We start from the raw sequence: 12,316 nt of genomic DNA on the forward strand, positions 1-12,316 counted from the left end.
TGGGTAGTTTGATGCCAGTAGAGTCAGGAAACCCTCTTCTGGCAGGCAGTATGCTGTGGTGGTGAGACCTGACCTAAGTTCCAGTGCTGGGCTTTGCTGTGCGCACCCCTTGCCTCACAGGGTGGTCACGAGGGTCCGATGAAGGAATGTACAGGTGCTTTGTAAAAGTTGCAGGGCTGCACAAACTAAGATGGCTGTTTGGCGTTCTTAACGTGACATTTTAAAGCCAGCCCATCAGGTGGTTAGCTCTGACAGCCCAAGGCTGGGCCATGGAAGCACTCAGTATTGCCTGCAGCATCTCCGGGAGAGCTGGGAGAAGTAAGCTTGTCTGAGAGCCATGTGCACAGCGGGTGATACTTTTGACCAGTGGAATGCTATGCCTTCAGGGTTTTCGGGCCGCCACGCCGATGGCGAGAGTGGCAGCCCGTCCAGCAGCAGCAGCGGCTCTCTGGCCCTGGGCAGCGCTGCTATTCGTGGCCAGGCCGAGGTCGCCCGGGACCCTGCCCCGCTCCTGAGAGGCTTCCGGAAGCCGGCCACAGGTGAGTGGCTCGGCACTCATTTCTCTGCCTGTAAAGGGGGCCCCTGCAGGCCTAGTGAGAAGATGAAGTCTACTCCACTTTTACCAGTTTATTTTTATTTCTTTGTTGGCCCCCTATTTTTTGCTTGTACCTTTGCATTTTGGTTATTCCACATAAAGATCTTATCTGTTACACTGTGAGAGAACTGGTGGGCAGAGATGGTGCCACATTGCTCCTTGTGTGTCCCTGTAAGGGCCTGGCCTGTGCCTGCCTTGGTACTGCTTAGTCAGTGTTCGAGTGAGTGGAAATTGCTTCTGAGCTTCCCAAGGAAGAATTCCAGCAACTTATTTTCTTTTGTTGGTAGCATCCTGCAGTGTTTGTTCTCAGCATCCATTGTCTCTGTCAGATGCCCTTTTTTTTTTTACAACCTTGTTAGTATGTTGAGTGGAAGCCTAAGTTGAATTTGGGGGATATAAACATATTCAGTAGTGTGTACCTCCCATCCTCAGGCTGCTTGCAAGGCCATGCTATTTTCTGTTTCAGAATTTATTTCTCAGAGACCACATGCTGGTTGTTTGTAGATGGGCCACAAGAAACCATTAAGATGACTAGCCTTGGCTTCTGAAAACTAGAATAAACCATTGCCCAAGTGGGAACTTAGATTGGATGTCTTGCTGCTTTTCCAACTTATCAGCAATGCTAAGTCTAAGGTCTCACAGGTCTCTATTCTTAGTGATTTTAAAAAATAAAAGTAACATTTGCTGAGGCTACTGTGAAAAGTATTGACATTTTAGTAGGCTTTAAACAACCGTTAGTATCTTTCTGCATGGAGATCATACCTCTCCAACCCATGCATAGAAAGCTTCTGCAGGTTTTCCTGTAGTACACTTAACTAGACAACTCTCATCATTTTTCCAGTTGGCTTTGTGGAACCTCTTCTGCAGTTTCAGAGGAAACGTCAAAGCCTCTCCCTGCCTGGTTTTCTGTGGGAAGGGTGTCCTCTTCAGGCTGTGACACAGCATGGTACAGAGTCTTGTCTGAGAGAATGCAAGCCCAAGTGTTCGTTTAGGTTCGATGGCAATGACAGTAACCTGGAAAGAATAGTTATAACATATAGGCTAGGATAGACTGGACAATTAGGCAGTGTATGCACATAAGTTCTGGGTAGCTTGGGTGCTGCCATCAAAGTTGTTTTCTTAGTTATTGTTTGCTTTTTTGCTTTAAGAAGCAGAAAATCTATACCTTGCTCTTTACTACTTGAAAAATCACAGGTCAAATGAAGCGCAACAGAGGAGAAGAGATAGATTTTGAGACACCTGGGTCTATTCTTGTCAACACCAACCTCCGGGCCCTGATAAACTCTCGGACCTTCCACGCCCTGCCATCCCACTTCCAGCAGCAGCTCCTCTTCCTCCTGCCCGAAGTGGACAGACAGGTACAGATGGGTAGCCTCCTCTGCGTGTCTCTCTGGGGGAGCTTCTGTTGTATTTCTAAGTTTTTTATTTATTGGGTTATTTGACTGATCCTTCCAGGTGGGGACAGATGGCCTGTTGCGTCTAAGCAGCAGTGCACTGAATAATGAGTTTTTCACCCATGCGGCTCAGAGCTGGCGGGAACGCCTGGCTGATGGTGAGTAGACATTCTCATCTTAGACGGCTTAAGAGGTCCCTGCTAAGTGTGGTGTCACTTGTCTCTTGGCATTTAAAACCCAAACACTTCATTTTCACCAATCTGTCTCTTTTCCAAAGGGATATTTAATATAAGGCAATACTAATAGATGTGGCAGGTATTAATGTGCTCCATAGCTCTACAGAAATTAGAGAGTATTGGGGCTTTTACTATTTTGTGTGTGTATATCCATCTGCATCGCCTGTTCATTAAAACTGTAAACTCTTGTTCTTTCCAGTAATCATGGTGTTGTCCGAATGGGTGGAGCGAAGCGTGCTGTGGCATTGACCAGATGCTCTATTTTTAGACATTGCCACTTGGAGTGGTTGCTAATTTCTCTTAATTTTGTAGGGAAACTCCAAGGGGAGTGTTTTGGGAGGTCCCCGAGACTCCCTCTGGGTTCAGTGATTCGCTAGGAGGACTCACAGGACTCAGCATGGAGTCGTCTTCACGGTTGTAATTTATTATAGTGAAAGAATACAGAGCAGAATCAGCAAAGGGAAAAGACATTTGGGATGAAATCCAGGGAAACCAGGTACAGGCTTCCAAGGTCCTCTTTCAGTGGAGTCACACAGGATGCACTCAGTTCCCCCCAGCAGTGAGTTGTGACAACACAGATGAAATGTAGTCTACCAGGCAAGTCAGTTAAAGACTTGGTACTCAGGGTTTTTATTGGAATCTGATCATGTTGCATGTCTCTGCCTGGCACATACCCAAATTCCAGATTCCTCAAAGGAAAGTAGGTGCTTGCCATAAACCATCTCGTTTACAGAAACAGTTTAGGCACAGTGAGCCATTCATATCAGTTGGGGTTGGGGAGGTGGGAACCCTCCTGAAGTACAGGTTCCCAAATGTCAGCCAAGGGCCAGCCTTGTAAGCCATTCTAAGCATAAGCAGTCAGACCTGCCAACTTAACTTTTTTCTGTACAGGAAATAAGAATGGTTCTTTTGTTTGTTTTTTATTTTGATTTTTTGAACAATGTGTTGCTTGCTATTGAATGACTAATCACCCTGGGGAAGAGTAAATTTCCCTTATAACAGACATGTTAGTTCTCTCCTGAGTAAGAGCATGATGTAAGAAATCCTAGAGGAGGCAAGCCAGCATGAAGATAGGGTTAAAAAAAGGCCTCTGACCTCACCAAAGTCCACATGGATTTTGAAAACTAATGAGGTAGAACTGCAAGATATGGCTTTCCGTAAGACAGGCATGAGTATTCTGAATGCATGTACTCAAAAAGTTTTATTTCTCTCTAGGTGAATTCACTCATGAGATGCAAGTCAGGATACGACAAGAAATGGAGAAGGAAAAGAAGGTAGAACAGTGGAAAGAAAAGTTCTTTGAAGACTACTATGGACAGAAGTAAGGCACTTGGTTGCTGTGAGTGCTGGTCTGGGCTTTTGGGGGATAGAGGCAGATGTTTCAAAATCATATATATGTCTGTGTTGGATGAGAATGTGGAGTTTGCGGTGACTTGGCTCATTTAGCTTAACGCTATGCACAGGGAAGCGGCCAAGGGTTTTCCTAGGTTATCGTTATGCCCCATTGCAGATTTATTTGGTTCTGAGACATCTGACATCTGGGTATGTGTCATTCATAAAAATAAAATAGACATGTTATCTCTGCCCTGTTATTATAACTGATGGTGTGAGTTTGGTTTGCAGATTGGGTTTGACCAGAGAAGAGTTGTTGCAGCAGAATGTTGGCAAGGAGGAGGCCGAAATCAAGAGTGACTTGCGTGTCCCAGGAGAGTCAGCACGGCCACAGCGTGGTCCGGCCACCCGGCAGCGAGATGGGCATTTCAAGAAACGCTCTCGGCCAGATCTCCGGACCAGAGCCAGAAGGAATCTGTACAAAAAACAGGAGCCAGAACAAGGAGGGAATGCTAAGGACACACAGTCTGCGACACCAGACACCCCCCACTACCAGCATAGGGAGGCTAAGTCCGACTCAGCCGAGGCAGGCAGTCCCCACCTGTCCGACACATCCTCTGCAGTGCCAGACCCCAAGGGTCCCGATTTCTCAGCGGAAACTGGGGCTTCTCGGATCCAGACCAATCCGGATGACCTGGCACGGGCCTGTGAGTCTCCAGACAGAATTCCCACCTTGCCTCAGGAAACTGTGGATCAGGAACCCAAGGATCAGAAGAGAAAGTCCTTTGAGCAGGCGGCCTCTGCATCCTTTCCCGAAAAGAAGCCCCGGCTTGAAGATCGTCAGTCCTTTCGTAACACAATTGAAAGTGTTCACACCGAAAAGCCACAGCCCACCAAAGAGGAGCCCAAAGTCCCGCCCATCCGGGTACGAAACTATTTGATTCCTAGCTGCCCAGGGGCCAGATTCCCCTTGATGGCCAGGAGCCCCTTTGTGGAGCCCCTTTGCAGGGCCCTTGTGTCGATTATGTGGGTGCGTAGAGCCCTTCACAAGAGAGCCATTCCTGCGACAACTTGGTGATTAAAGGGATGAGGTTCTTTTCTGCCTTGCATGTTTGTTCACTCTGAAGTTATGTCTAGAGGTCAGAACCCTGTGGGGCTTTCAGATCTTTTATTATGTGGTACTAGATTCTCTGTGTAGTGACTCGCACAGTCCCACCAGAAATTAAATTTAGAAATGTGGCATGTAATGGCCCTTGAACAGAGCCTTCTCGGAATGGTGTGGTATCATGGACAGCCATTTTACCATGACTGTTTCATTTTCAAAGAAAATGGTTTGGTTCTGTAGGCCGTGACCCCTAAGCTAGAAGAATCCCAATTTAGCTTTACAGTGTTTAGGTCAAAACACACAGTCAATTAAAAACTGTTTTCTTATTCTTCTCTTGCAGATTCAACTTTCACGTATCAAACCACCCTGGGTGGTTAAAGGTCAGCCCACTTACCAGATATGCCCCCGCATCGTCCCCCTCACGGAGCCCTCCTGCCGGGCCTGGACTAGCGCCAGGACACTTGCAGACATTAAAGCCCGTGCTCTGCAGGTCCGAGGGGCGAGAGGCCACCACTGCCATCGAGAGGCGGCCACCACTGCCATCGGAGGGGGGGGTGGCCCGGGTGGAGGTGACGGCAGGGCCACCGATGAGGGAGGTGGCAGAGGCGGCAGCATTGGTGATGGTGGTGAGACCTGTGGCCACCCTGAGCCCAGGGGAGCCCCGAGCACCCTTGGAGACTGCGCGTCAGATCTACAGCGAACACAACTACTGCCGCCTCATCCTCTAAATGGGGAGCACACTCAGGCTGGAACTGCCACACCCAGAGCCAGGAGAGAGGACCTGGCTTCTCTCAGAGAGGAGGACCGCTGCCCCCTGCAGAGAGTGCCAGACATTCTCACAAGTGGGCTGGAAGATGCCTCCCAGCTCCCAGTTGTTCCCACTGGGGACCAGCCATGCCAGGCTTTGCCCCCAGTGTCCTCCAAAACCCCAGCACCTGAGAGCGTAGTTGAGCAGCCTACATCGCATCCTAGTGTTAGAACTGAATATGAGTCTAGTCCCACTTCTTGGGAAAAGGATAATGAGGAGCAAGAACCCACTCTTCCCCCAGAGAATGGTCTTATTCAGTCTCTAGTGGGGAATGTTGTATTAGAAGAAGAAACTGGCCAGGCTTTGGATAGTGACAGTAATCTGACCATGAAGGATCCTGTGAATGTGACCCCCAGTTCCACCCCTGAGTCATCATTGGTCAGTTGCCTACAGGATAGACAATTTGATGACGAATTAGGACTTGGTGACTCATGCCCACCCACGAGGGAAAGTGCTACTAGACAAGAAGACTTGAAGGCCGAGGCTCTCATCTCCAGTGGTGCTGTTCCTTGGACGCCTGGCCTGTCGAACGACACGGTAGGACAGCCCGAATCAGACTCCAGAGAGAATGTCCCATCTCGTGAGCCCAAGGTTGGAGAAGAATGGGAGGAGGCTGCTCCCCTTATTCCTACGTTGCCTGAGGGGTTGACAGCTGAAGAGGGTCTTCATTTCCCTGACAACTGTCCTTCACTCTGGACAGTGCCATCTCAGGAGTGTGTTGACAGTGGTGGTGGTGACTACAAACAGGTCGAAGTTGAAAAGCTGAAAATCAGTGGAGACTCCAAAGCACCGAGTCCTCACAGTGAGTCCACAGACACAGCCTCTGACTTTGAAGGCCACCTCTCAGAGGACAGCAGTGAGGCTGCCCCTAGCGAAGCCACAGTGATGAAGAGGTCCTCGGTGGACAAGGAGGAGAAACACAATCGGAGCGGCTCTGCCTCACTCTGCAAGGTGAATGGTGACCCGAGTCCGGTTACAAGGACAGACAGGATGGTTGCTTCTCAGAGCTGGGTATCTCGTGTCTGTGCGATACCCCCGAAGATCCCAGACTCCCTGCTGCTGGCCAGTACTGAGTACCAGCCGAGGCCCATGCCCCTGGGCCGGCCTGGGTCCTCAGTGGAGGCCACTAACCCACTTGTGATGCAGTTGCTGCAGGGCAACTTGCCCCTGGAGAAGGTTCTTCCTCCAGCCCTTAGTGGCAGCAAACCCAAATCCCCACGGCTCCCACTTGTGAAAGAGCAGGGGATGGGATCGCTGCACGATCCTAGGGAGAGCAGCTGCGCAGTCGACAGGAATAGCCCCGGTTCTTTAAGAGCTTCGAAGGAGCCTCTTCTACGCGACAGCCGTGAAGTCAGCTCTGGTCTTGCCAGGCTGGAGGTCATCCAGGCTCCCGGAACGCCCCAAAAGATTTCCAAGACAGTCCCAAGTTTAGATTCCTTATATCCGGTGACAAATTCAACAACTGTCTCTAGGAAAGCAGAAGTGGATTCCAAAGAGCAGTTCTCTCCCTTTAATTTTGAAGAACAGAAAGAAGCCGGTAACTTGTCTCAGGGCAGTAATTCAAACGCTGCCCCAGACAAAAGCCCAGGAAATCACACTACCTCGAGAGCCCCTTGTTTCTTATCTCCAAATGTGGTCTCCTTGGGTCCCAGTCAGACCGGTCGGCCCTTGGGTGGTCAGGACAGTGCTGGAGGCCAAGGGAAGAAGCTCTTTGGCTCTATAAATGAGGCTGCAGCCCTTCCGTGCCCCAGGCCTGTGGAGCCAATGCCGCTACCTGCTGACGCCCCTCCTGGTTTTCCCAGTAGAAAGTTGGGGGCAACTAAAAACTCTGTGTCTGGTGGGGTACAGACTGCCAGGGAAGACTGGGCTCCAAAGCCACCTCCTGCCTCTGTTGGCAGCATTAAGAGTGAGAAGAGTTTTGTGGGGGTCCCCCTCAAGATGAATGCAGAGAACAGAAATGCAGCTGGACTTGGTCCTCGGGAGCTGGTGGATCACTTGCAGGCGATGCCCTTTGTCCTTGACCTGCCCTTCTGGAAATTGCCCCGAGAGCCTGGGAAAGGGCTCAGTCAGCCTCTGGAGCCTTCCTCTATCTCCTCCCAACTCAACATCAAACAGGCATTTTATGGGAAGCTTTCCAAACTCCAACTAAGTTCCACCAGCTTTAATTATTCCTCCAGCTCCCCCACCTTTCCCAAAGGCCTTGCTGGAAGTGTGGTGCAGCTGAGCCACAAAGCAAATTTTGGTGCGAGCCACAGTGCATCACTTTCCTTGCAAATGTTCACCGACAGCAGCACAGTGGAAAGCATCTCGCTCCAGTGTGCTTGCAGCCTGAAAGCCATGATCATGTGCCAGGGCTGTGGTGCATTTTGTCACGATGACTGTATTGGACCCTCAAAGCTCTGTGTATTGTGCCTTGTGGTGAGATAATAAATTATGGCCATGGGAAAAGTTGTATATTTAGTGTGTGTATTTTGATAATGATTGATCTTAAATCTGTATACAGAATATCATTGATATAAGACTTTCTAGGCAGGAGCATTCTTGCCTCTTCCTAAAATTTATAGTGCTAAAGGCCCTGTGTCACTTATCAACCTTCCAGTCTTGCTGGAGGGGTTTCTTGAAGGGCAGCTTGTTGGGCTGCCTAAGCCTGACTGGCCAGCCCCAGCTCTCATGCAGTCTGGTGTGTGGGGAGCCTGCCTGACACCCAGAGGGACTTGAAACTGAAGAAAGAAGGTCGTGTTCTTCAAGAGAACTAACCTACCCAAACTGAGTAGAAATGTCAGTCTTCCACTGCCCCCTCCCTGCCATCTTTTCTTCTGCTACTCCATCTGGGGAGCTGATCGATGGTTGGGGAAGAACCAGCACAGGGTTAATGTAACTCCCAGCAGTGCCCACCAGGGGGCTCAAACACCTGCTGACCCTAGGGTCACAGTTCATTCAGATGCCAGTTTGACCTTTGGTTCTGTTACTGAAGCAAATTTGGGACTTTGCTGTGTCCATACAATCCACTGTTCCACAGGAGCTTTTGGAACCTTGAATACATCTGCTTGGACAATGGGGTCGGGCATACGGTTGTCTTCTTAAAATGCCATCTGTAGACCTTGTAAGTGTGACATCCAGATGATTGGCAGGTGAATGCCTCTGCCTGACACCTTCCCTGCCACTTTGGACTCTACGGGAGTGGGCATCTCCACGCACATGTGTATGTGAAAATCATTTTACATTTTAAAACTGTGTGTGTTTTCTTATTTTTATATTTTTAACTCTACCCTTGGATGTATAAAGTGAAATTTTTGGCTTCTGTAAGTATGCTCTATGCACCTCTAATGTTTTATCATGTATTTATATGTTGTACACAGTACTGGCTGATTCTGTAAATGGATGTATTGTACAGAGAACATGAACGTCTCTCCCTTACTTTACGTCTTGGGCATCATTGCATTAAAGTGGTATAATTGACTTCTTTACACCTGTGTCAGAGCCACTGCATGCTGTGCTGCCTGACCTGAGGGTGGAGTGATTGACTTGGCGATACACCAGGTTGGCCTGGTGCCCTGTCACAGGTCACCCAGTGGACCTGCTGCAGCCTGAAGAGCCATTGTCAGCCTGCCTGTCCGCACGCTACTGAGCAAATGCATCTCGCTCCTCACATCTCTTCTCCAACCTTCAGTAGCTGTTTGGTGCCATATGTGACAAATCAACACCACCAGTGTTAAGTGCTTCTGAATTCAAGGGTGAGTGCCCTGGGCAGCCCCAGCTGGGCCTTGCAGACCTGGCTCCAGGGCCACCCCACCTGTTAGCAATACCTGGGACCATGCTCTCCTTTTGACATACTTTTGACAGCGGGTTGGGGATAAAACAGCCAGGCCTACTGCCTGCCTCCCAACACATTTCTGACAAATAGATGTCTCCATAGTTGTCTTTCCTCATACCGTGCTTCCTGCCTTATTTCTTGTACCTTGACTTGTTGCAGAGTTGAGGATCCCTGTTTTTATCTTTGGTCTCCCTGTGTGAGTGCTTCTGTGTGAAGTATAAAATTGATATGACTTTTCAGCAGGTCTCATTTCATCTGAAACTTCTCTTCTTCTCCCATCCCCCACCCTCATTTAATCCAGTGTGGCATCTTTGTCATCTAAAGCATGAGTGAGAAGTTGGCAATGATGTGGTGGCAGTTTAAATGCAGTATGGGTCAAGTCCAAGTTGTCAACTTCAAGAGTCTGTTTACCAAAGACAGGGAACAGAGGCCCAAGCGTGTTTGATCCTCTTCTTCCTTGTGCTGTGACCTTTGGGGCCACTCTAGGGTACAGTTTGAAACTGGTCCGGTCCATGGGGCTGCACAGGGAAAGCACTGCTCTTGTATGTCTCTTGTGGTATTGGAAAAATAAACCTGTACAACCTGCACTGTGGTCTCAGTCATCTTCTGTGGCTGCCCATCTGGGGTGGGAAAGGAGGTCAGGCTGGAGTGCAGAAGCTGCATAAAAGGAGCAAACGTCAGCTTACTCACCTTGGCTCTGGAGCTCATGTTGTGTAAGGAGCGCTTATGAGGTGAATCCTAAAGGCATGACTTGTCAGTTTCACTGGTCTGTAGACTGCGTGACTTGGCGAACTCTCCTACCGCAAGCACTGGAAGCAGGAATCTAATGAAAGTGATGAGGATGCTCATCCCAATTGCCTCACTGAGACTAAGGTTGTCCAGGAGTTTCCTAATGGCTGGTGATCTATGGGGAGGGTGAACAGGTCTGACCTTTAAAAGCCATAAACATGAGTGCTTTGCGCAGTGGCAGCAGTGAGGGAGGTGCTGGCACAAGATGGGGTCTAAAGCTCGCGTGAGGCTGAGTGGAAGACAGCCCGCAGGGGCCAACTTCTCAGTTAAGGTCAGACTTACCTGGAGTGCTTACATACATGATTTTGTGCTTGTGAGAAACTGTGTAAACAGCAAAAGTAAAAAGATGGAAAGTAAAGATGAACTGAAATGTGTACCCATTAATTTGTTTCCTGTGATTTAGAGCAAGTACGCCACGCAGTGGAACCTCTTTGGGGCAGTTCAAGCTGCAGTTTTGCAGTGCTGCTGTTTGAAAACATGCAATTGGAGAAGTTATGGTTAGGGGGCTCTGTGGTGACTGGGCAGCCGCCTGCTGGTGAAGATGTGTACTTGTACCTTCTTGTCACAGAATCTCTTCACTTTTGTCTGCAGAAGCTTAGAATGCATTAGGATCCAGAGTCGCATCTCGTCAGGGAGGCGGAATTGTGTAGTGGATTAGAGTGCAGGCCCCGCTGACCTGCCAGCACTGTGGTTGGGGCAGTTACCTAGCCTCTCTGCCAACTTTTCCATCTCTGAATGGGGATAGTAGTTCCCACTTTATAAAGTTGTTAGTACTCCACACTGTTAGCTTGCACCAATCACTGCATGAACTTATAGTAGAAATCTGTACAGCTTCTGGCACCTGCTGACCTTCACCCCAGAAGGGAACTGTGGAGATGTGGGCCTGCTGTACTGTGTTGACCGGTGGTGTGGCCTCACACTACAGTTGTTGAATACACAGTCCTGAGTTTAGAGACTGGGAGACATTTTACTCAAGATCCAGTGGATGAGGAAACAATTTTTCTGAGTATGAAAAGAATATTATCTTACTGGCCTGGTGAGGTGTTCACTTGTTTTTATTTAAGTCCAACCTGCCCTTGAGGCTTGAGGAAGTCAGACCCTGCTTGAGTGTGGTATGTGGGTATGTGTGTGTGCTTAATAGAGTAGCCTTTCTACTTCAGGGACCTCGAGGGACCAAGCATCTGCCTGCTCTGTGCCCTGAGGGGAGGTGGCACAGGCTGTCTTGCCCTCCTGTGGGTGCCCTTTAAAGTGAAAGGGTGCATTTTGTGACCTTGGAGGTTAATAGTTGTAACCAAACATCGACAGTGTCCTATGCTTTTCCTGTCTCTGTGCATCAGTTTGAAAGCCTGGGATGAACATCTCTACCAGAAGATGCAGATGGAAGCTCTATGAGGAAAAGAAGAGTAACAAAAAGACAGGTGTCAGTGCAGTGGCTCTTAGCCTTTCTGGGAACATGGGCTCCTTTGAGAGCCCGATGGAAAGGCTGGACCCTCTCCCCCAAGAAATGCACGTACATGCGGAGTTGTGCATACTATTTCAGAGGGCGCGCAAGCTCCTTTTGGCGGCTTGGGCCCCTCATTTAAGAACCCCTGGACCGATAATAAACCTAATGAAGTCTGGGTTTATACAAAAGACCAAGTTGGGGAGAGAGGACTTTGCAAAGGATTCTTAGATTTCCTGTAACTACTAAACTTCCATAGTGCATTTTAAATTACTTTAAAAATGTGGTGCTGTGCATGTTCTCCCCTGTTGCTCACTGAGTGAAGTGAGGGTTGCCTGTTCTAAGGGCATTCCCATGTGGGGTCCTTTACACTGTTAGCAGTGGCCTGGAGCTCCATTTAAGGAAGCCAGATGGGGGACCAAGCAGCGCTTCTCTGTCCTCCAGCAATTTTGCCCCGGATCCCAGTTTTTCTGTGGAGCTGTGGCGCTTTGTCTACAGGTAAGTGCTTTCCTGGTCGGCCAGTGTGATCTGCATGCAGTGGGTCTGGGTTCTGGATATGTTGTCCCGGGTTGTGGGGGTTTATGTTCCCTTGGCAGTTTTCAGCAATGGTAGTTTCAGTAGGACAAGCGTTTTCATGGTATTACTAGAGAATTGCTGCCCGCCCATGGTCCGTCCCCACATGTGTGTGAATAGATGGCGTGCTGAGGTGCCATCTACTACTTTGTACTTGGTACTTTGTACTGAATCTTAGCCTCAGTGTGTACACCCTGGGTACCGTGGCTTCAAACTATTGGCCCCTATC

At 49.1% G+C, this 12,316-nt stretch overlaps 1 protein-coding gene across 4 annotated transcripts in view; it reads left to right on the forward strand.

Moving 5' to 3' along the window:
- The window catches only part of ASXL1 (ASXL transcriptional regulator 1), a 60,202-nt gene extending 50,331 nt beyond the window's left edge, over positions 1-9,871 (forward strand). For 3 of the 4 annotated variants that reach the window (XM_039864054.1, XM_039864053.1, XM_039864056.1), the window contains 6 exons: positions 387-539; positions 1,790-1,953; positions 2,051-2,147; positions 3,441-3,546; positions 3,849-4,482; positions 5,003-9,871. In XM_039864054.1, coding sequence (XP_039719988.1) covers positions 387-539; positions 1,790-1,953; positions 2,051-2,147; positions 3,441-3,546; positions 3,849-4,482; positions 5,003-7,897 — 4,049 coding nt within the window. In that variant the 3' untranslated portion in view covers positions 7,898-9,871. The remainder of the gene's footprint in view (positions 1-386; positions 540-1,789; positions 1,954-2,050; positions 2,148-3,440; positions 3,547-3,848; positions 4,483-5,002) is intronic. The other variant, XM_039864055.1, reaches the window with a different exon arrangement.
- The last annotated feature ends 2,445 nt before the right edge of the window (positions 9,872-12,316 follow it).

The sequence above is a fragment of the Pteropus medius genome, unplaced genomic scaffold (genome assembly GCF_902729225.1).
Source record: "Pteropus medius unplaced genomic scaffold, Ma_sr-lr_union100, whole genome shotgun sequence".
NCBI lineage: Eukaryota > Metazoa > Chordata > Mammalia > Chiroptera > Pteropodidae > Pteropus > Pteropus medius.